At 39.6% G+C, this 24,217-nt stretch overlaps 1 protein-coding gene across 1 annotated transcript in view; it reads left to right on the top strand.

The window, feature by feature from the left end:
- The window catches only part of ELK3 (ETS transcription factor ELK3), a 46,426-nt gene that overhangs the window by 4,626 nt on the left and 17,583 nt on the right, over nt 1-24,217 (top strand). The window contains exons 2-3 of the mRNA XM_044455700.1: nt 20,256-20,464; nt 22,711-23,505. Coding sequence (XP_044311635.1) covers nt 20,258-20,464; nt 22,711-23,505 — 1,002 coding nt within the window. The 5' untranslated portion in view covers nt 20,256-20,257. The remainder of the gene's footprint in view (nt 1-20,255; nt 20,465-22,710; nt 23,506-24,217) is intronic.

Genomic DNA, 24,217 nt, shown 5'->3' with positions numbered 1-24,217 from the left:
CTTTCCCAATTTTGGACGTTTCACCAGACACACATTAAAATCCTTGCAGCCAAATGTGGACCAAAATGTGGCATTTTGAAAATGATAGCTGAGGTTAGCACATTACTGGTATCTGCAGTCAACACGTCTTTCTGTGGTTTTTCTGTAAGTGTACAGAGCCTTGGTTATAATTACCTGATTTGCACAAGTAGTATGTGAATATGGAGAAGAACATACCCCCAAAGCCTGATTGATTTTTGCATGCTACAGTGGAAACACAGTGTTTAATTTAGCAACAAAAAAAGCAATAGATGATCAAGTAAAAATTGGGCAAGTCCTGGGAAGCTGGACTGTATGGGATCTCCTACCTACAGTATGCCATCAATTGAACAGTTGTCTGTCTGGCTGAGAAGGACAGTGCATCTGATAATGTGCAGAATCCACGCTTCCTTCCAACTGCATAATTACAGCCACTTTACACAAATGTGGCATCATAATATCCTGATTGGAAAGCATGGCTTTCAGAGAGGTGAGTCCTGGAGCCTCTCATAAATTAAATGTTTAAAGCTGTATTCTTATGCATATTTACTTCAGAATAAGACCCATTCATTTAAGTGACCTTACTGTTGAGTAAGCATGTATGGATTTAGCTTCAAATGTAAAAAAATGGGGAAATGCAATGATTTTTAAAAATGAAAGAAGCAACCCATGAGTGGCTACAGCCAGATTTCCAAATAATTTAAAACCTAGTGCCTAGGTCCTGGTCTGTACACCATTTCTGAGATCTATCTTTCTATCTATCTATCTATCTATCTATCTATCTATCTATCTATAGGTGAGTAATTTTGTATTTATAATACAAAAGAAGCTCTTTCTTTTTCATTTTCATTTCTTATTTTGTATTTCCTCTGCTGAAGAATACTGTGCTCTGTGAAGAAGGGTTATCTTTTGCTTACTTTACTGGTATTTCTGTCAGCTAAACATCTGTAAACAATGCAATCAGTTTCAGTAGCGTATTTTTTTTAAAAAAACAAACACTAAAACCACAAGATTTTGAATGCATTTTTGTTTGTGATTTACAATGAATGATAATAGCTTGATTCCATGATTTACTGGGCCAGCACCAACCTGTATTCCTACAGCTACCAAATTACAAAATAGTTGACATTGTGGTACTTTTGTGGGCAGCCTATCTCAGCATATTTGTTTAGGGTTGGAGTTTAGACCAGTATGTAAGTGATCTTGATGTAATTAATGAAGCCAAATCAAGGTAAAACTAAATTTGAAAAGTGTTTACTACAGGGTGATTATTAAAGGAATAATTGTGTTAATTTTCCTGGTTCACACATAGGTTGTTCACGCATAATGGCGAACCATAATTTGGCGTTATAAGAATGAGTTTTCAAAGAGCTTTGGGCTTGTGTGCTTCCTCCCTCTCCTTCCTTTTCCATGCACAGCAACTCCCTCTCTTCTTTCCTGGATTGTGGAAAATGATGATTTGCAGTTTCATCTGAACTGGCAAACATTGGTTATGCTTGCCAGGCAATTGAGGATTGGAAAACAGAGGCTGATCTTGGTTTTCAGTCCTGATTTTCAGGGTGAGTACAAACTATAGACTGCCAGTTTGGTTGAGATGGAAAGCGTATTCCATCGTCTTATAGCGTATTTTTAGCGCATAAGGTGCGTCTTATAGCATTTTTTTCGCGCTATAAGACGCACCTGACCATAAGACACACCTAGTTTGTAGAGGAGGGATCCATGGAAAGCTTCCTGATTATCACAGGTACATTCCCCATCACTTCCCCATGGGCTTCATTAAAAGACGGGTTGCCATTTGAAAACACACACTGACCTGTGATTAACAGCTCTCACCTGTGCCGGAGGAGGGGGGTGGAGCAGGGCGTGCTGAGCGTGTGCTGGCCAGGTGTGGCGCAGCCGGGCCGGCAGCGTGCCGGCGGTGGTCTTCTGGGCGGTGCGGCGGCAGGTCTTCCCGGGCGGTGGGGGAGAGCAGTCCGTCTCTCCGTGCGGCTGGCGGGTTAAAGCCCGCGCCTCCTCCTCCTCCGCACCGCTCCCACTGAGCGGCACAGCTCTCACCTGCGCCGGGGGTGGGGGGTGGAGCAGCGCGCGCCGAGCGCGTGCCAGCCAGGTGGTGCCACGTGGTGCAGGCAGGCCGGCAGCGTCCTGGGCTTCAGGCACACACACGTTCGCTCTATAAGACGAAAAGACATTTCCCCTTTTGAGGGGGGAAAAAGTGCGTCTTATAGAGCAAAAAATACGGTAGTTTGTCCCAACCTAGCAAAAATGCAAACCTTCACATAAAGGGAAGGCAGGAACAATTGAATCCAAGGCTTCTTGAAAGCTCATTCTCATAATGCCAACTATGGTTTGACATGATTTCCAAACTAGCCCAGAAGTGTCCTTTTCTACTATTATAGAGACGTCCTTTTCTACTATTATAGATGACAAAGTGACATTCTGTTCATAAATGGAAGATTTACCATGCATCAAAATTGTTGGTCATGGGATCTGGAAGTGCATGATATATTTTTAATGATTGCCAGAGTGTGAAGGAAAAAGCTGCAGTTGTTCGTGAGATATGCTATTTGTAGAAAATCTGTAAGTTACAGAAAAAAAATCTGTTCTTTGATCTAAAAGAAGATCATTAATCTATGTTATCCACAATGTGCTAAATGTATCCTGGAAATCAGAAATGGAAAATAACTTACTTTTTAAACTTGAAATATAAGCAGTAAGATGGAAGGCATGTATAGACTGTGGAAGCAACAGAAAAGAACTCCCAAGTGGAAGTACGTGCTCTTTTGTGTATATGCTGGGGCTTTGCTTTTCTGATCACAGCTGCTTGCAGTGTATCAGAGATAGTCCTGAAAATTCCATGTTTGAGAATAGCTTTTCAGTTGGTGGAGGGAAGTGCCTGTGATTTGATAAACATGTAACTGCAGTCTAGTACCTCTAAACATATCAGCTGTTAGAGACAATCAGCAATTTCTCTCTCATTTCCTACTTTGATATTTCAACAGTGTAGACATTGCTGGAAATAAATATTGAACTATATGGACCTATGATTTGATTCAGTAGGGTACTTACTATGTTCTGAATAGTTCAGGACAAGAAACCATCCACTGAAATTGTGTTGTGGTCAAATAAGGCTTTGTATTGGAGAATCTTTTTACATCCTGACAAGGTTCAAGGGATGCTTTGGAATAAGCCATTCCAGTTTAACAGCTATAACTTGTTTGCACTGTAGGTGTGCTTTTGGAGAAAGGGAATTAAAGTTGATTATCAACTGTGTTTCAAACCTAGAAATGTAATAAAAATGGATTCATGAGGGTCTTCAACATGTTCATGTTCACATATGGTGCATTAGTTGTGGTATGTGTTGGCTTAATAATGTGGTAGAACTAGTCCAGGAAACATTTTAACTGATTCATGTCCAATGTAGCATGTCTACTTACAGTGCAGCACCCTTCACTTTTATAACTACAGTGACATGCCTAGTATTTATAAAGTGAATATTTATTTATTTTTAGTTGCTACATTGGGTAAAAGCACTGCGTGACTTGTAGAAAGGTATCTGTTGGCCATGGGCTCCTCTGTGTCATTTGTAACCACACCCAATGCTAGTTACAACAGGCCACAAAGTTTGCTTTTAAAAAACAAATTGTATAAACACTTGGTTTATTCTGCAGCTTTCTGTGGGTTGCTTATTTTTTTATTATATTCCATAGATCCTGAGTGATTATTTTATTTCATTTGAAGCTTCTTGCTGAATGAATCAGATGGTATTCTGGAGACTTTTGAGAGACAAGAACATATCTGTTCTTAAGAATTTTGTTGAATTATGTATGACTTAAGAATTAGTCATGATTTAGAGTTGAATGTCAAGATGCAGGAACAGGAAATCAAGCTTACTAAACATCAAAATAAAACACAAAAGCATAAACTGACTAAAATGTATACAGTTTGATTTGATTATAGCTCTTCTTGAAAATGGGATTAATTTTCAGCGTTGGCTTAAGCTTTCTCACAGTATTTGTTTAACTATTTATACTTAAACTTCTTTATCTGTTGATAATACTAGGGTTTGTGTAGGAGCAGACAGGGTGAGGACACATTCTTCGAACTGAGAAACTCTGATTATGGCTGTCCTGTCAAAAATGTAATGGTCCTCTGTCTGTTCTCTTGGAAATAGTAGGGCATTTAGCCTAGGAAAAGCTACACATCTCTCTAGCCACAGACCTTACTCAGAGAAGTACTGAAAAATTGGTTCGGCTATGTACATTTTGTACCACAGACAACTCGCCACTACTCCAGCGTAGCACTCGGGAGAGAACAAGCAGTTGCAGGATGGCTCAGCATCCTCCTGAAGAGCAGAAAGAGGGACATGGAGGGCACTCCAAGAAACTGGAAAACAATCAGGGAGCCCACATAAGTTTAAATTAGGGTGTCGTATGTTTTCTGTCAGGTATCAGAACCCTAATGGGAACACATGAAAGAAGAAAATAGCAGAGGAGAAAAACCAGTGCAATTCATGTTTGACCATAAAACACAGACACCAGAAATGTACAATAAACTCCTTTGGAACTTCAGGGAACTTCCTTTCTAGGAGGGTTGCAAGAAAAGATTGGTCATGGATTTTTTGGGAATGATGTAGGTTCATATATCACTGGCTTGAAAGCATGTCTGTACTAATGTAAAATGAATTAGCTGACTAACCAGGATCAAATAATTACTGAATAATTTATTTTAAAATAAACTTTTGATGTATGCATGCGTATATGTTTGTTTCTTTGGCTGTGTTTATTTGATTATGTTAATTTAATTGCTTTTGTCCATATATCATTTACTGAAATGTATTATTATTTGATCCTATGATCTATGTGCTAAAGCAAAATAATAAAGCTTCTAGTAAAAGCTAAGAATGTTTACAAGAGGTTTTTGTGTGTGTGCTAATACTATATATATATATATATATATATATATATATATATATATATATATAAAACAAAGGATTTTCCTTTTCCTTCAAACTCAACCCATTGGTTTTGTGCTGCATGTTATTACATCTGGAAAGCAGACTTCTATAGTGTAAGTTTCTCTTAAATGTGGTGACAGTATCATACTATAGTATCTATGCATACTTATATATTTTCAGCCTGTTCAGCATACAGAGTTGATTTACACATGTGTGCAAAATCTGCAGATATTTTGCTATTGTTTCCTAGGCATGTTTCCCTTTACAATGCATATAGGTGCACATATAAAGGAGGGTAATAGGCAGGCATTTTTGATCATGTGTATTTAAATGATTGATTGGCAGATTTTTTTACCCTCAGTGAGGACAAGATGGCTGAGGGTTAAATTCAATAAAATAATAAAATACAAAGGCATAATAAAGCAGCAGGCAACAGAATACTAAGATATATAGGGTTGGATCTAGAATTTGCCTTCCAGTAAAGGAGGGGATCTACTTTCAGAAGCTGCCTTTCTCCAGTGTTCAGGAATTCGTTCTTTCTACCCTACATTCAGCAGGGCCCACCAGCCTTCCATGAAAAATTTTCAGGGGGCTGGACAGGCTACAGTGGTGAAAGGGGGTCGAGAACAGCTTTTAAACCAGCCCTGTTTCAGCTGCCTCAATATGGATCCAAGCTCTGGTTCTTTGACAATAGTATGTGAATATATGTGAGTATATCCTAAGTTTTACCCTTTTTTCAAACAATATTTGGAGAGGATATACCACAGTGAAATATTGAAGCTGTGGTAATATGAGGACTGGATGGGGGTTTCAGCTCTATGAACACTTCAAAATTCAACTCTCTCTAGCACTAGTCTCATAGGTGCAAATGGAAGAATTCCTAGTAATTATTTTTGCAAATTAAAATACATTATCTTTGCTGAGTTGGTATGTAATTATAAAAGGTTAAATTTGAAAAACTAAATGCAATTAAATGTATTCTAGAAATGTGCACAATTTAAGTTAACGTTATAGCTCTTAAGTTTCTAAGAAATCAATCCTTGAACTGCACAGTGCTGAATACTTTATGGGTTGCATCCCTGCATCCCTGCGTTCTAGTCTTGTGACACATGTGGATTCAATGTTGGGGAAATTTATCCCATCATAAGAGGGGAGGGAGTAGCTCTGGCTTGCACAGAGCAATGTGCATCCACTAGAGTTCTACAGAGTTTTTTGGCAAACAATGAGTAAGATTTACAAGGTCTCTTTCTGCCACTGTGCTCACTTAAGGGGCAGTTCATAGGTTTACAAGGCACTTATTTTTCCTCTTCTGAAGAAATAAATGATCTATTTATATATTATACAGTGTGCAAGCCATGGACTGACAATACCACTACTGCAACTTTTCTAATTGGGAAAGCTTCATGACATTAGCTAACATGGTACTCTTTTAATGTTTTTCTTGACATGTTAACTGCTGTTGGAGTGAAGCATAAATCTGCCCACAAGATTTCAGCTGGAATCACAACTTCCAGAGTTTCTGGACCAGAGCAGGCTCAGGACCCACTGCTTCCTTGCAGTTTCTGAATTCACTTAAAAAGGAGGAGGAGGAGGTAGTGGTTGTGGTGGTGGAGGTGGCTGAGGCCCCTTCAGTGAGGGTGTTCAAGCAAAGATTGGACAATCACGTGTTGGAGATTGCATGCGTGGAGCCAGCTGGAGCCAGGAGTCAGACCAGATGGCCCAGGAAGACCCTTCTGACTCCCTTTGTTTCTAAGAGGAGGAGGAGGAACAGGAAGAGGGAGAAGTTTTTGTCCACTCATCCTGCTTTTGAAGCCTCAAGATATATAAGTGGAGTATAACTGGATAATAATGATAATGACAATAATTGCTGTCACTATTACTATTGCTACTATATCTCTCAAGAGCGGGAGCTATGTGGGAGGTTTATAATAGCTGCATAATAGTTCTATCTGACATCATGATGGCTCTGTGATGCAGTGAACATAGGAAGATAAGAAACTGGCTTATACCCAGTCAGTTCATTGTCCACTACTGCCTGCCCTGAGAGTGGCTCTCTAGTTTTGAAGCTCCGTTTCTTCCATCTCTATCAGGGCTGCCAGGACTTTATGTATACAAGGCATGTACTCTTCTGAGCTGTGTGCTTTTGTTGAAGATCAGTGCATTCACCCGCCTCTTGCTTTTATCACAGATCATTCATCCTGAAATATGGACAACACAAATAAGCTAAATCCCTGTTCGGAAAAGCACCCAGAGATCATTGCTGGTTGAGCTGGCTTGCTAGAAGAGGCTCAGCTAATGCTAAGTTTTTGTGTCTGCCTGCCTGGATTGAACTGAGGGAACCAACCTGGCTTCCACAGTCCACACCAGGATTTTGGTGATGCAGAATTACTACTTTACTTACCAAAGCTTCACAGACCAAACCAGGTGGATTTGTCCTTCCTTGTATGCTGTTATATAACAGTGCTTGCCTAAACTGAGAAGAGGGAAAACAACTGGTTAAGTGTAATGTATGAATGGGCCTTGAGGACAGATGTGGGCAACCAAATTTTGATAATAGTGTGGCTTGCTTCTAATTTCCAAGCCACACAGTAAGTTTGACTAGCAATCAGCTCTTATGTAGCATTTGATTGCATAGGATGGCTCATGGCATGACTTCTTAGGTCAGGTGTTCATGGACTCCAATTCCCAGCAGTCCTAGACAGCATGGTCAGTAGTGATCAGGGGTTGTGGGAGCTGTAGTCTGCCAACATCTACAGTGCTACAGTTTCTCCATCACTGTCTTAGATGTATGCATATGAAAACCTTTCATTGCAATTGGTTGCCCACAGCCATCACATCTTATGTACCTGTATATTTCTTAAAACCACATGCCAGTGGAGTCCAAGAACCCATAAGCATATTCCTTAAACCTATATTTAGGCTGTTTAAGCGGCAACTTAAAAGTGTCCAAATCCAAATCTGCAGGCTGCTAGGGCCTGAACATTTTGCTCAATGTGGAATGCTTTAAGAAGCTGAGGTGTTTTTCAGAATTAAAATAGTAGAATTTACTTTGTGGTGGGTAGGAATTTAAGACTGTACTTTTTCATATTTACAGGTGATATTTAAAGAAAGAGTTTAAGAAAAAACAGCCCAACAGGGGATTTGAGTAGAGTTGTATCCGAAGATCCATGTCTGTTTGCAAGGACTTTCACGTGCACACCAGGAATCTTTGGGTTTTTCTTTCAGAAATAGCTCCTTAAGCTGCATCAGCTAACTTTGTAGAGAGGCCTTCTGGAAAGTGCAGGGGAGCTGTAAATGGGAGAGGATTCAGATGCTTTCATCCATGGTCGAGGTTTCCAATGTATGACTGGAAGCACCACCCATAACGTTTTGCATCCCCACCCTGATATATTACTGCTATTTTATTATTGGCTATCTTAAACACCACTTTTGGAGGAAAGGTGTGATAGTAAATAAATATAATATTGACAGAATAATAACATACTCAAGAGTAGATCATTGGGAGAATGACAAGGGTCATTTATGTACCATTTCATCTTACATAATGGCATCTAAAATGGAGTTGTAATTTTACATTACTAACCAAGAGTACTTTGGCTTCTTTAAAGATGAACACATTTATTGTGACATGAACTTGAGCAGACAAGAACCAAGATCACCACATGCGATACACTTAAAAGTGTTCTAAATTAGGAGAGAAGCTTATGTTCATATAAGTGAAAATGCGTATGTAAGATTTCCCCTTTAAATTATATAGCAGCCATTGGGTTGGGTGTTGGGGGATTTCCAGTGGCAGTAAAGGCTTGAAGAATACAATCTATATCATATTTCTAGCAGTTGATAGATTTATGAAAATGTTTAACCCACTTACTGGTACATTTAGTAAATATTTAGCCCATTTATTGTCAGTAAAGCATATTACTTCTATACTGACAAAAACAGGGTGCAAGCATGTGGGGTGAACAGGGGAGGAGTTCAAGGAAAAATTAGAAGCGTAAAGCCTAAATAAAATATAAACATGTCAGTGATGGCGTGTGTAATAAATATCCCCCAGCACACAAGTACTTAGGCATACACAAGTATTCATTATATCAACATATCTGTTTGATCCTAGTCACACCAATGTTTTTAACATTTAAAGAAGGCAAATCATCTCAAGTTTTCTATGCATCAGCAAAATAATTATCTCTTTGCCACATTGACATGAGAAGAATGCAACTGAGATTCATATGGAAAGAATAAAGATGCAAGCTAGCTTTGAACCTGGAAGTTCTTTAGTGTGCAACCAAAGACCTCTGCCAATACACCACAGATGCTTGCCACATTAGCAGGACAGGAAGTGCGAGGAGTCTGTGTATATTTTATTTCTACCCCATGATTAATTTTGGAACCTATATAGATTTATGTGTTCTGTGTGGTTACCCTTTAGAACATCTGAACAGGTTAGATTTTTGAAATGTGCAGGAACTAGCTGCCTTTCCTTCCTATTGAAGGCAGTCACTCCAGTACAGGAAGTCTCACCCATGTGCAGAAAAATGTTTTCATGTACGTTACTGGATGAGACCTGGTGCAGAATAGGATTGATGGATGCATAGCAGGAAAAACAAAACTCCAAAATTTTATACAAACACAATAAATTGGCATATAGAGCATTCATTGCTAGATTGACTCTTCATGCACTTAATTAATTTTTTATAGCACCAATCAACTGGTGGGTATTGTGAATTCAAAGGAGTTGTACATACCCTATAGGAGTTAGTTAGGTCCCGAATGGTATGTCAATAGATTGCATTATTGGAACTGATACTGGGACGGTCTTGTAATAGCTGTTGAATACGTTTATGGGTAAATGTTTTATCCTGATTATGGAATTTTATGTAATTTAATTACTAGTTTTATCAATTAGATTTGACCAGATTATATTATGTATGAATATTATGCTAAATGATACCAATTAACATTGTCCTAAATGGCTGTGTCCTTTGATTAAGCAGGCAATCCTATACATACTTACTGAGAACTCCGCTAGATTCAGTGGTGGTTACTCTCCAGTAATTGGGTAAAAGAATTGCAGGGTAAATCTCAATGTGACTTACCTCTGAGTAGACATGTATAGAATCGCACAGTTAATTGATAATTGGGAGTTGTTGGAATTGCTCTATTGTAGCAATTGATTATATTTATTAAAATACCATTTGTATTTATTTAATTTGGGTATTTCTAACCCAACTGTCTATAAATAAATTATTTATTAATTACATTAGCAGTAGTAATCATTTGGGAATATTCATGGATGTATAGTTGTGTATAATTTAGGATTTGTATTATTTAATTATGGGCATAATAGTCTACCTGCAATATTGACCTAGGTAAGAATATTGACATTTTTTTTCTGATGAATTCTCAATTCATAATTAATAGCACCAGCAAGCTATTATATTATACAAGCAGTTGTGTCTGCTATGAAGAGAACACTTTAAAAATAGATGAGAAAGAAAACACTATATTTCAGTTATTTTTGTGGATGATATGACATCCCAAAAATAAAGTGCAATTTAAAAAAAAAGAGAAAAAAGAACTGTTTAGGATAATGCAACTAGTAAATAAACCTAGATTAGAGAATTGAGACTATTTGATAAAAATTGTATTTAAAAAGCAACTAGAAAGAATGCAAGAACAATTAAAGGATCAGATAAGTAGTTAGAAAGCCAGTGGGGACATTTCTTTAATCTTCAGCCTCTGTGCAGCAGGGAGTTAAATCAGAAAACAAACAAACGAGCAAACAAACCTTTCTTGGTGGAGCTAGGTGGTTCCATACAGTGGTCTGTCTGGATTGTGGCCCCACATATTTACTGGTGAGTTAAGAATGAAAGAAAAGATCTCAAAATAAGAACTGCATGGTGAAAATACAAAAGAACTGATAAAATTAAAAGGTGGTTTATATTTCATCATTAATGAAATAGGAGCTGTAGCAGTGGAAGGGTCTAAAGATATTCCGTGCCCTTATCTATTAAGCCAATATCCACAAAGTTGCCAATAAAAGCTAAATCCATAAAGGGAAGACTATATAAACTTGTATGCATTTCTGGTGTGTGCCCTTTACTCCTGCCTAGAAGAATCTAGGGTAGCTTGAAAGTTAATTGACTAGCTCAATCAGTTGATCCAATAGAATAAATCATTGCTACTTTTTCAGAATCCATCTAGGGGGTTGGTTGGGAGGGGAGAGGTTTGGCTAGTTTTCTGAAGCCATTTTAAGAAACTGTAAGGCAGTTGCAAAAATTCTTAAATGTTTCCACTGGGTGGTGCTGCAGAATTCCTACCTGTTAAGTGCTATCTGCCTTTCCCAGAAAGACCCCTCTGAAATATAATAGGAGGAAGTCCTGATTTAGATTTTACAGTGTCAACATATTGCAGGGGGAAGCATGAGGATGCACTGGCTGGAAATGATGCAGTTGCTGGGAATGGAAAACACCAGCAAATGTGTCCATTACAAAGGAAGAAGAAGGAAGAGGAAAGTTTTTCAAGTGTATGTCAAAAATGTGTCTTAAGCTCTAACAGGAATCATGAATTAAGAGAAAAGCTGCATCAATAGTAAAATTGAATTTACATACTCCCTTTTAAAGCAAGTTTTACACTTAAAGGGTTACTGATACTAAGAGTCGGATGTCCTCTGCTAAATATTTGACCACTTTTCTAACTGATTGAACAAACTGATACATTTTCCTTCCTTCTGGAGGCAGAAACACTACCAACCACATCCCATTTATCCTTGAAAAATCTTGCTTGAAAAAGGTAGTTTTTACCAAGCCTCAGAAGCTTGCTCAGTTTCTTTAATTGTTTTTTAATGTGCAGATGTTTAAGTAGAATTTGCCATTCCCTTTAATGATTCTTTATTTGGACTTCATTGCACAAACCAGCACTGAGGAAATGATCTAGCAGGGTATCATATTCAACATACAGAGTTGATTAATTAGAGATGGTTGTGAAAAATAAGGGAAATGGCATGAAGGGGAAATACAGAGAAAGGCTACATATTTGTTTAGAAATTTGAATTAGGCCTTAAGTGGTTCATCTTTAAAGTGCCACGAGGCTCTCCTTTGTATATAATCTCTGATCATTCTTCAGAAATAAATTATATGCAATTATATGATGTAAACTTAACAGAGAGGTTTGTGGAAGAGAGCCATGACTGTCCATGGACTAGAACTCGCTTTGGTAAAAGTAGGAAGCGCTATCCTTCATGTGCACAGATACCTGCTTTTCTGTGTGGTCTGCCCTGTGGCAGAGGTAGACAGCTTCCATATGCCACAAAGACGGCATATCTACAGGTTAGTTCTCCCCCTTCCCTACTGTAAATGGAGCATCAGGGTGGACAAAGGTAGGTGGCTTCACTTGATGGCCTGCTATGGTAGGAACCCCACCTCCATTAAACCCCTGAGCCCATACTTCTTACTGAATGTAGGTGGGGGTGCTTAATTCATCATTAATAGTAATTTTGATGAAGTGTATTCCAGTCCATGAAAGCCGATTTCAGAATAAAATGCTTACTCTTTAAAGGGCCACAAGACTTACTGAGCTTCTCTGTGTGAGGGGTTTAGCCTGATTCTGTGCTGAGGTTTCTGTTTTTGTTGTGGGAGGAAAAAAATGCACCCCGTATGGCAGGCTTTTCCTTGGGTCTTTCTCTGCCTTTCCATGCATTCTCCTAACTAACCATGAAGTTGCATTGTTGTGATTGGAATTTTAATAGTTCACTTCTGTCGCTCAACCCCCCTCTCCCAAAAACAAAAACAAACAAAAAGCCCATGGGAGATGCCCTGGAGGACGACATTGTGAGCACACCCAGCAAACTGTAAGAGGAAACATGAGTTCACAGTAAATGCCTCTTGTAAAGAAGTCCTTTGCTGCTTTTGCTGCTGCTCTTTGAAACAGGTATGCATGGTGCTTTAGAGAGTACAAGAGGACAGGCTGCTGTACCCATTCAAACTATGGGAGACTATTGAGGAAGAAGCAGGAAATAGGAGCAAACAGGGCTGGCACTTCCATGAAGCAGAGTGAGACGGCTACTTCAGGCAGCTTAGGGATGCTTAGGGACAGTGGGCTACTGGAGGACAGAGCCACATGTGTCCAGTGGCCTGTGCTGCACACTTTGAGCTAGCCCACTTCTGCAGAAGGAAACGCTTTTGCTCTACCAACAATGTACTGAATGATATTCAACTGCCAGTCTAGTCAGCTACCTACAGGTTATGAGGAAAGAATATCTGTTCTGTTCAGGTACATGCACTTATTTAAACAGGGCACAGAGTCAAATGCAAATGCCACTCTTTGTACATTGCATTTAGCTTTCTAGGCAAGTTTTAAAAGCATATGCTTTTTAAAAAAGTAAAATGGTCACTTTTCTTCCTTTTTTAAATCCAGCAAGTATTATCTAATCACGTTAGATAAAACCAAAGCAAACACATTCGGTAGGAACCAAATTGGCATTTCAGGGGTTAAGAGAAACCTGTGCAACTTAGCAAAATAAAACCAGAGCTGAGATTACAAACAAGGACAGATGTAGAAGGCCAGGCTTCCTCTGGTCCGTTTTCCCATTTCCTGCCTGCTGCCTGCAGAAATAGAGGAAGCTGACTGCTAACGAGAAAGAGAAGCTAACAATGCCCTACGTCATTTAACTCAGGAAAAAAGTGCTGTTAGATGCAGTCAAGATCCATTGGTGATAAATGAACATTCACACGCTAATACCTCAGAGTTTTTTTTAAATACCTTCTGAAAAAGAGAGGTGTGTGAAGAGTAATTGTATATACAAAACCAGCATTTCCCTTGGGGAAATGCATGCATGTACAAGTATGCACAGAAAAACACACTTGCATACAGTAAGTGAAAGGTGGAGACCTGGTAGCTTTTGCAGCTATTCATATCAACTGCTCTTTTTGCATCTAATAAATTCCCTCCTTTAGGTAGTTCTGTGATGGTTGGTCTCTTGCCTCCCAGTTGAAAGACATTTTGCTCTGGAAAATCAAAAGCTCTCCCTAAACAAGACCCCCCCCCCCCATCAGCCCATAGGAAGTCTAGGTCAGGCTCTGTAAGGAGGGCCTGTGAGGTGAGGTGCCTTTGCGCTAGCAGACGCCATCTGTGCAGCACAACAGAACACCCTCTGATGAAAGGTTGGTTGGCATCTGCCTTTTGTGCAGTTTTCAGAGATGCTATTCTGATGGTGGACGCTGCATATTACTTGAGAAATGTGTGTGGAATGTATCTGCACGTTACTGTTCTGTTGCTTAATGATCTTTTATCAAGTTGTTGGCCTACTTGCTTGATTTGGTAGCAGGATTTGTTGGGCACACTGGGAACTGTTGGTATGGAAAGAGGGACAGAAATGTACAGAATAAATATTAGAAACATTTTCTACTGTGACACATTCTATTGAACCTGTTACCTAGCAGCTCAGGCTGACTGTAGAAGTCGCAGAGAGCTGCTTTCAAATGTAACAGGAATGCTGTTGTGCAGGTAATGTTGAATTATCTCATGGTAATCAAGCAAGCCAAGGAGTTGAGCAGGGACAGAAATTAAATTTCCCTCCATCCTGACATTTTTAAGGTGCCCCAGTCTAGTGAATGTACAGTCTAAATGCAAACATAAAGATTTAGAAGTAAAATAATTTGACCTAGAATTACTTAGACGTGGGACCGGCCACAAAATTGTGCAGTGTGGAGTGCGCCTGTTCCCATCGCTCATCCATTCAGTCCATTCCACCCTCACCTGGTTTTCTGCCTGGTGTCCCCAACCAGTCAGTCAGCATGCTATAACCACACCGCAGACACGGTCCTCATCAGCCTGTTTTGTGTTATTTTCTCCTATAGTCCTGGTTGGTTGGTTGGTTTTTGCTTTTGTACTTCTGCTAATCTTGGGGTCCCTTCAAACCTGCTGATCCTTCCCTCTTGAATCCAGAGTATTTATTTAAACATTTATTACATTTCTATACTGTTCAATAGCCAAAGTTGTCTGGGTGGTTCACAAGACAATCATCTAGATGAGCTCCCTCCTTCAGAGGGAGGATGTGAGAAATAAACTTCTCAAGTAGGGTTGTCAGTTAACAGTGTGGGTGGGCATGGGGGATGGCACTGGTCTGGCCAGGTCTGGCAAAGGCGTGTGTTTTGTTTTTGCCAAAAAAATCAAAGCACAAAATTCTCCACCCTCTACCCCGAGCTTGTTTAGTATAGCTATATACCTTAGATGAATAAACAACTTTGTGGCTTGTCCCTGCTGCTTCCTTGGTCCCATCAACAACCACACCGACTTTTTCTCAGACCTATCAAAAAAGAAAAGAAAAAGGAGACTTAACTTTTACCCCCCCCCCCCCAGGCCTACCACAAATGTTGATCTCTACTTTCAGACCTGCCAAGTCACTGGCATCCACTGCTGGTTATAAATGAAAGGACTGGAGCTTCTCCAAGGGGCTCAACTCCCGAGTCTGCCCAGTTACCAGACTTTTTATTTCAAGACTTGGCAGCCTTAACTACAAAAGGAGCAAAAAGCATTTATTGTTGTGCAGTGCCGCCACCTCTGTTTTACTGTCTTCCTCTGACCTCTCCCCAGGTTATGCACTCTATTAGAGTAACAATAATCAGTTTGTTTATGATACTTTTGGACCTTTTTCTCCATTTGGCTGTTGTATTTGGGGGATTTTAGAAACTGTGATTAACATGCTAAATATTGATAGTAACAGTAAACAGTGAGGTATCATCGTGTGAATGAGCCTTGGGCTTGTGCACTTCCTTTCCCCCCAGCATGATTGAAAGAAAGAGATTGGAAGCTTTGGCTTTCATTTTCAATTAATTACTAATTAGAGCACAACTCTGTGGCCAGTATATACTGGCTGGCTGGCCTGCCATATGAAAGGAGGAAACCCTGCTGTGAACTTAGAAAATCCTTCTGAAGTCAGAGCAGGGACTCTGAGGGGGGAAGTTCACTTCTTCAGTTGGCTTTCCACACTGGCCAAAGCCCCAGAGGTGGGAAACGGTCTGTGGGACAGGCACTTGGGGGCCTTGCAGAGGGGAGGGATGCGGCACCACTGACTGCCACCAAATCCAGGTGGTGCCTCAGTCCCTTCTCTTCACAAGGCAGTAAAAATATTTAGATGGCTGAAACTGACTGCCTAAAAGTTTTTGAGGGAGGGGGAGCGCGGAGTCAAACCTTGCCTTTGTACTTCTGTAGTACTCAAAGGGATGCCTGTAACCTTTTGAGTTACAGGCACACAGAATGGTTTAATTAAATGGAAATTAAATGAAAAGCTCAAACTATAAATTGTGATCATTGTTAACTATGGTTGATTGAAACAAGCCAGCTTCATGAACCAATGGTTGAAGCTAGGTTGTTTTAATAAATATGGTTAAGACTAACCATTGTGTTTCTTGCTTGAGATATAAGGCTAACTTGCTATTAAATAAAAATGAAATCAAAAGCTTCTTAATTCTTCATGACTGCACCAGAGAAAGGAGGGGAGAACCCTCAAGCCCAAAGGCTACCCAGATTTGTTCATTTGATCATTAGTTTAATCTTCAGTCTGAATGCGAACAATGAGTTTCTTCTATGGAAGATCATGTGTAGAAGTTTATGACAGCTTCAGTGTACATAATTGCAGGTGGACTTTGCAAAAGAAAAAAATCTTTGCCTGAAGCCAACAGGAATTTAGGTTCTCCAGGAAATCCCCAGGAGAATCTACTTAGATTCTTCATTTTGAAGTATTTTTTCCTATGAATTATTTGGTTTTCTTTTTCATAGGGAAAAAACTGCACATTTTATCGGTACCAGTCTGTTAGAGTTATGTTAATGTGATGGAGCACAACTAAGATGTTGAATTATGACAAACAAAAGATGATGATAGCAGAATAAGACAGAAGACTTCATGCTGGAATTTCTGACTGCCAGCTTTTTTGTGTGCCAGATGGGTCCCCCTGTTGGAAATAATATTTTTGATCTATCAAGCATCTTTTAGAAGCTAATTATTCCCTCAGTTGCAGGTAGTTTATAAAAGAAGAATCAAAATGAACTGGCCCTCACCAGTGCCAAAAAATACATGTAATTCTGTTTGGATGCACTTTACATAAACTTACATAAATGCACACTTTACATAAACTGCAAACGTGAGGTCTGAAAGTTCAGATATAGGTTTAGTATCTGAATATATGTAGTCCAAAAGATATGGCTATATACAGTGCTTTTTTTGTAAGAGAAAGGGTGCTGGAACTCATGAAATTATTTACCTTTTGCACGTAGTCAATCACTGTACACACACCCACACATGTCAGTTGTGTAACGAAACATAATGGTCACTGCCTGCACTCAGTGCGTGACCACATGACCAGTCACAAGCTGAGCAGCACCATCACAACCAGCGCGGACGAAGCATGCATGCATCGGACTCGACACACAAGCAGCCCGCATGCACCGTTTTAATGATTTTGTCGCTGGCCTGCTACACTCATCAGGGCTATTCAAATCCACATGGACCAAACATCAGATTTTCAAAAGTTACTTTTAAAACTTGGAAAATCTGTCGAAAAAAAGCTGCCGGAACTCTGTTCCGGTGTGTTCTATGACAAAAAAAGCTCTGGCTATATAGTTTTTCACAAACATTAAAACATGTAATGACAATGAATAGGTTTTAGGATTAAAAGAAACACCAACAATTTTAAAATTCTGTTTATAAGGTCACCCCCAAATCCAACAGGATTGCAAATAAAATCATGTGGAGTGATTCCTTCGCATTGCTTCATCTACATCATAATATGAAATCTATAGTTCCAATTTCAAGGGAATGGCTTGTTCCCAGAGTCAGAAACTCTACGCCATCTAGTGGCATATTAAATGAGCACAGTTTAAAGATATTTTGAAAATTACTTACACCTTACATTTAGAAATACTTGAGCCCTTCTACATGTAAGCCATTTCTGAATATGTCTTCCCAGCAATATTATTTGATTTTGTTATGCAATGCATTGATTTAGGAACTTTACTGATAGAAAGGTAATTTGTTTTAAAGAATGGGAATTATAAAGGAAATTAGGGGAATTGTATATAGCATGTTTTAAAAGTAGATGTCAATTGTTCTATATTTAACATTTATACAAAGACAAATTTATGTGGCTTAACTATTTGTTTTCACCCTTTCTATCCTGAAGTGCAGTCAAGGTAGCTCACAATAAAACTACTGCAAAGAATAACATAAGCAGTCATAAAATACAAGAAAGAACCACCAGTTAAAGCTCTGAAGAAAATGCCCATTGGAATAAGAGTGACTTTGCCACCTTCTTAATGCAGGAAGGGGGGGGGCTAGGTGTACCTTCCTAGGAATGCCCTTCTTGATGCTGAAGTCTTAGTGTAGGCTAACTTCCAATAGCAGTCACAGCTGCCTGTTACCACTGGCAGAATTGATAGGTCTAGTGCATGGTTAAATGCATGAAGTTCCTCTGATTTCAGGATGGCATCTGCCATCTGTAGCTGCTCAGTTTTCCTGTCTTCCTTGCAGTAAGGAATGCTCGTCAAAAATACTCCAATTCACAGTTCAAGCAGGTTCAGATGTTTGACAGAAGCAAAAACAGTTACCAGGAAAGATAGGAGTGTTATTGGGAGACACGAGATGAAATTATCATGCTGTCTTTGCCATCCTGAGAACACCGGGCGGAAAATAGTAGTATAAAAACCAGGGGAACCTTTCCTGTTTCATATTTAGGGAAATGGTCTGTTTCTCAGACTATGGCCCTTTCTAACTCAGTGGGTGTGTTTTTACAGCATACTAAACCACCTGTAAATAAGCCACAGTAGGTTGGGTTGCTCCCTAAATCGTCCGTGATATAGCTGTTCCCTCCCTCCTTTCCCCTCAGCTCTCCATCCTAATACAGCATGCGTCCTGTGTCCTTCCCAGAAGAACTCGCCCTCTCCCCTTCTCCACTCCAGTTGCTACCCCTTTTTGCTTGCCTCCATTTCTCCGCTGGAGTCTCAAAAAAGCACAATTTGGGTCTGTTTTTGTTAGGTCCCAGAGAACTATACAACTGGGTTCAATCTTTTATTTTTTTGTCAGAATTGCACAAGTGCATTCTGATATGTGTAGTCTTGCTTTCCCCTTTTCAGTGCTTTCCTGGGTCTCCAACTACTCTAGATAAAGGAGATTTTAACACCCCTTTTCTTCTTGTAGTTGTTTTAGTCCAGTTAGTGCTGCAGGTGCTGTGGTTGTGGGGGAAAACCCCACAAACAACACAGAAATATATGCAAATTTAATGGAGGGGGAAATATGTACACCTGTAGTAACTGCTTTTAGAAGGAGTTGTAAAAATTGGGGAGTTAATATCACCCCTTTTTGGAATCGTTGGAGAGTTGGGGGACACTGAGAAGTTACAGTTCAGTACTTAAAACCAAGACATTGCCAAGAAGAAGATAATGTTGCCCCACCTTTTAGTGCACTTATTCCTTTCACTCCCTATCCTTACTATACTTTCGATCAGGTCCCTCCTTTCTCTTGCTGTTATTTCTCACCCAGCCCTTCACAATTGTGCCCAAATAAGCCAATAGACAAAATGTATTATCAGTACTCATTGTGAACAGTTTGTAACTGGCAAAAGACTGACATCATCATAATCATCAAAATATGACCTCAGTTGCACATTTTTAAGGCATCAAAAAGCCAGAGAACAAGTGATGATTTTCTGGGAGCCATTTCAGCATTAAGCATGAAAATCAAGCTGCATGGAATTTGATTTGATCGATTCGAATTTATTTATTTATTTATTGCTGCTATTGCTGAGTGGCTCTGTAACCAGTTGCAGCACCCCACAATAAAATCAGACTCCTCGGTTCAGATGATACGACAAGATTAATTCATCATGGGCAAGAATGATCTTATAACAAGCCATGGATTCTCTATGTGGTTTGCTACCATAAAATAAACCACCCACAGAAAACACTCCAGGTGTGGATGAAATGCCCACCTACCATGGCTGGCTACATGGCTTGCTGTGCTGTGTGAACCCAGTCAATAATCTATATGCTAGTAATCTCTTTGTTTCCAGAACTGGAGATTCTTGCGATATTGAGCTATCAGGATTAAGAGAAAAAATGAGAATCTTTACTGTAGACTTTGCTTGGTTATGCGTAATGCATGTTCTTTGTGCTCTGTGTGTAAGAGAGAATGAGGCATGAGTGTGAGATACCATCCTACATAAATGTTGTGGTTGGAGCTCAGTCTACACCATGTTCACGTTATGTCCTTCCTTTTTTTGGCCCACTCCAGGCATGGAGAGTGCAATCACGTTGTGGCAGTTCCTGTTGCAGCTGCTTCTTGACCAGAAGCACGAGCACCTGATTTGCTGGACATCCAACGATGGTGAATTCAAGCTACTTAAGGCAGAAGAAGTGGCTAAGCTGTGGGGACTCAGAAAAAACAAAACTAATATGAATTACGACAAGCTGAGCAGGGCTCTGAGATACTACTATGACAAGGTATGTTTGAATTATTTTAGTAATATTTCAATAATCACTTTTATACCACAGTCTAGGCATATATAGACACACTGAGACGGCCTTTGGATATTCCCTGAAAAGTCCTGTCATTGAAAGAAATGTACAAATTAAAACAAATTTCTCAACTTTCTCAAATTTTAGCTTCACAAATTTAGTTTCTCCTATGAGTTTGAGTGCATATTCTCAAATTTTCACCAGCTTCTTTCAGTTGATCAAAAGGAGAAGGACAAGTAAAAAGCAGGAGAAGTCAGAGGCTGTGCTGTTCAATGGCCTTGCCACAGAGCTGGGGAAGGAGTTAGCTTTACAGGGCCCCTGATTGCATTATTGAACCAAATAGCTGAAGATATATGATGGTGTACAATAACATGCAAAAGTACTTTTTTCAGATTCTAAGCTTGTGCTGTGCTGTTCAGTAAATGCAGCATCACTTCTGACATACTATCAGTACTCTTGAGCATTGTATATAAGATGTTCATAGCAGTGTGAACTGGCTGTATAACAAAATTGTTTCACTCATTAGTGTGAAAGTTCATTTGTAAGAGGCCTTTTTAATTTTCCCTCAGAATTTGTGTTTCCATTTCAGCTGCAGACAAACCAAAAACAGAACACAAACCTAATTTTATTTGCACACTTTCAATAATTAGTTAATATGTTTATTTCAGTCAAATGGCAGTAATGATTTTATGAAACTGTTGTACTCCCATGGTTTGTTGATTTGTTTAGTCCTGCTTCTTTTAATCATCAGGGAGAGGTTTGAGGGAGCTTCCACACTAGCTATTTAGAACAGCCACACTTTATTCACTCACTTCTTAAAAAAGCATTCATGCAATAATTTCATCCAGTCATTGCCATCCTGTATTTTCCCTTTAGTCTTGTTTTTTCTCATACACTAGGAAAGCCCGGCCTTTTCCACAAGAATGGAATAGCACAATCTTTGCAGCTTTAGCTGCTTTTAGAGCTACTCTTCCTTTTTCTTAAAAGGGTGTGGTTTTGACATAGTCAGGACAGGGAAGGTGAATCTATCACAGTTCAGTATGTATGTATGTATGTATGTATGTATGTATTTATTTATTTATTTAGGAGACTTCTGTGCCGCCCCATTCGCTGAAGCCTCAGGGCGGCTCACAACCATAAATAAACTTCAAGATAGAATAATATAAATTAACAATATAAATTAACAATATAAATTAAGTCGCCCTGGCCAAAGAATAAAATGAATAAATAATACTAACAATTAAAATAACATTTGAATAAAAAGGTCTTCGCCTGGTGCCGAAAAACAAATAACGACGGCGCCAGGTGGACCTCTCTGGGGAGCACATTCCATAGATTGCAGTACACATTCTTTTTTCTTGGTGTGGTAGGTGCAATTTTATGACCCAGTTGCTGTTGATGATGATGATTAAATTCATTTTTTAATTAATGTCACAGTGTTCTGCAACTATAATTTTGAAACGGATAACAACAGTATAAGTTCATGATGTTATATTGATAATATTTTTAAAAGTTTACAAAAAAACCTCTCTGCTTTCTACTCATTGCCATTAACCATGTTGCAAAGAGGGCAATGACTTGACTAACAGTGTATAGTGTTACAGTGGTATAACACCAAATTACCATTACATTATAAAGTGTTATCACACTTATAGCTTTCATTCATTTAAAACATGTTACAATTTTAGTACTAATTTAAAAATAATAAAGAGTCATAACATGGTGCCCATCCACAATTTCTTAGTCACAACACTGATGAGTAGAACACAGTCAGATAAACTTGTAGAGAAAACAGATGCAAGAGAAGGTCAGATGCAATTCTGTTTGTAACTTATAATGGAAAAACAGTGATTGGAGAGTGCTAGAAGCCATGTGCCTGGAAGGAATTTGGATGGTGAATAAGATCCAGGAGCAGAGTAGAGAGGAAGAATAGACAAAACTCCTGAGTTTTTTTTATTAGGTGGCATTGCCAGTCAATCATACTGCACATATTACAGGATTGTAGAAAGATGACCATGTCAAAATGTTCAACCTTATGGGCCAAAACTGGTACACTGAATGGGAGCAGATCTCCAGTGCCTCAAATTGAGATCTTTCCCACTTGGTCCTTTTCCGTAGAGATGACAGGGATGGAATCCAGGAGCGTACACATGATAGACCAGATGCTCTGCACTGATCTCTTTTGTCAAGAAGCTAACTATATTCCACCCCTGGTTTGGTGTTTTATGCAGAACATCATCAAGAAGGTGATTGGGCAGAAATTTGTGTACAAGTTTGTGTCATTCCCTGAGATTTTAAAGATGGATCCACATACTGTGGAAATCAGCCGGGAGAGCCTTTTGCTGCAGGACAGCGACTGCAAGATACCTCTTGATGGCAGAGAACAACACAAGCATGGCCTGTCAGTCCTGAAAAGCACCAGCCGTAACGAATATATTCATTCGGGGCTGTATTCATCATTCACCATCAACTCACTGCAAAACCAGCCAGATACTCTTAAGCAGATCAAAACCGAGAAGCTGGAGGAGAAACTGGAAGAAACCACACCATTGGAAGAAGTCCGGACTGTTATAAGATTTGTGACAAACAAAGCAGATAAGCAAGTCATGAGGCCAATTGTGTCATTGCCGTCAACATCTGAGGCAGCTGCCGCTTCTGCTTTTTTAGCATCATCTGTCTCTGCAAAGATATCTTCATTAATGTTGCCCAATGCAGCCAGCATCTCATCAGCATCACCACCTTCCTCCCGGTCACCATCTCTGTCTCCTAATTCACCCCTCCCCTCAGAACACAGAAGCATCTTTTTGGAGTCCAGTTGTCAGGATTCTGATTCTCTTGAGCCACTGAACCTTTCTTCAGGATCCAAGACAAAATCATCTTCTCTTCCCCCAAAGGCTAAGAAACCCAAAGGCTTAGAGATCTCACCACCTCCAATGGTTCTTTCGAGCACTGACCTCGGCTCTATTGCCCTCAACAGTCCTGCACTCCCATCGGGATCTCTGACTCCAGCTTTCTTCACTGCCCAGGTAAGTCCCGGACACTTTGACTGATTTAACTATAGGGCCCCCAGTCCTTTTCCAAGTGCGCTGCTCCTCTTTGTGGCTTGCATTGCACCGTGAAAGAGCTCCAGGGACAGTGGACTGCTATATGCACGTTATGGTGCCTCAGAAGGAAAAAGAGGACCATTTAAATCTTTATTGAGGCACTTTTCCTTTACAAGTCTTCCAAGTTGTGTACAACCACACAGGCAACCATGTTACTCACCAGTAAAAATTAAAAACACAGTTGTCACACATTAAACATGTATAAGCAGCTGGGAAATCAGCAGAACAGCAGTCAGTAAATTCTTTAAAGGCAGCAGAACAGAGTAAATGGAAAGACCTAGAGAATAATAGCCTAAATAGCAGTAGGAGACTGAGGAATATGTTTGAGAGGTTGTTCCGAAGAGGGGCATCGTCACTTAAAAGGTATCATCTCATGAATATATCTTTACCTTTGATACTCCACCAGTATGTTCAAGCCTGCCATTGAATAAGCCATTCTTCCTCAAACTTGTGGCCTCCCCAAATTTAAGAAAACTTTTATCATCTCTGTCTAGCATGGACAATGATAGGAATGGCAATCCAACACAACTGAAGGGAACTGTAGCCCAGCCAACTGGTTGGAGAAAGCTGGAATAATCCAATTACAGTTCCCAGAGGGACTTAAAGGAAATACACCTGAGCAAACCATCCACAT

This window comes from Varanus komodoensis, unplaced genomic scaffold (genome assembly GCF_004798865.1).
Source record: "Varanus komodoensis strain SLA01 unplaced genomic scaffold, ASM479886v1 scaffold8, whole genome shotgun sequence".
In the NCBI taxonomy this organism is placed as follows: domain Eukaryota; kingdom Metazoa; phylum Chordata; class Lepidosauria; order Squamata; family Varanidae; genus Varanus; species Varanus komodoensis.
This window is presented reverse-complemented; position numbering and strand designations above follow the sequence as displayed.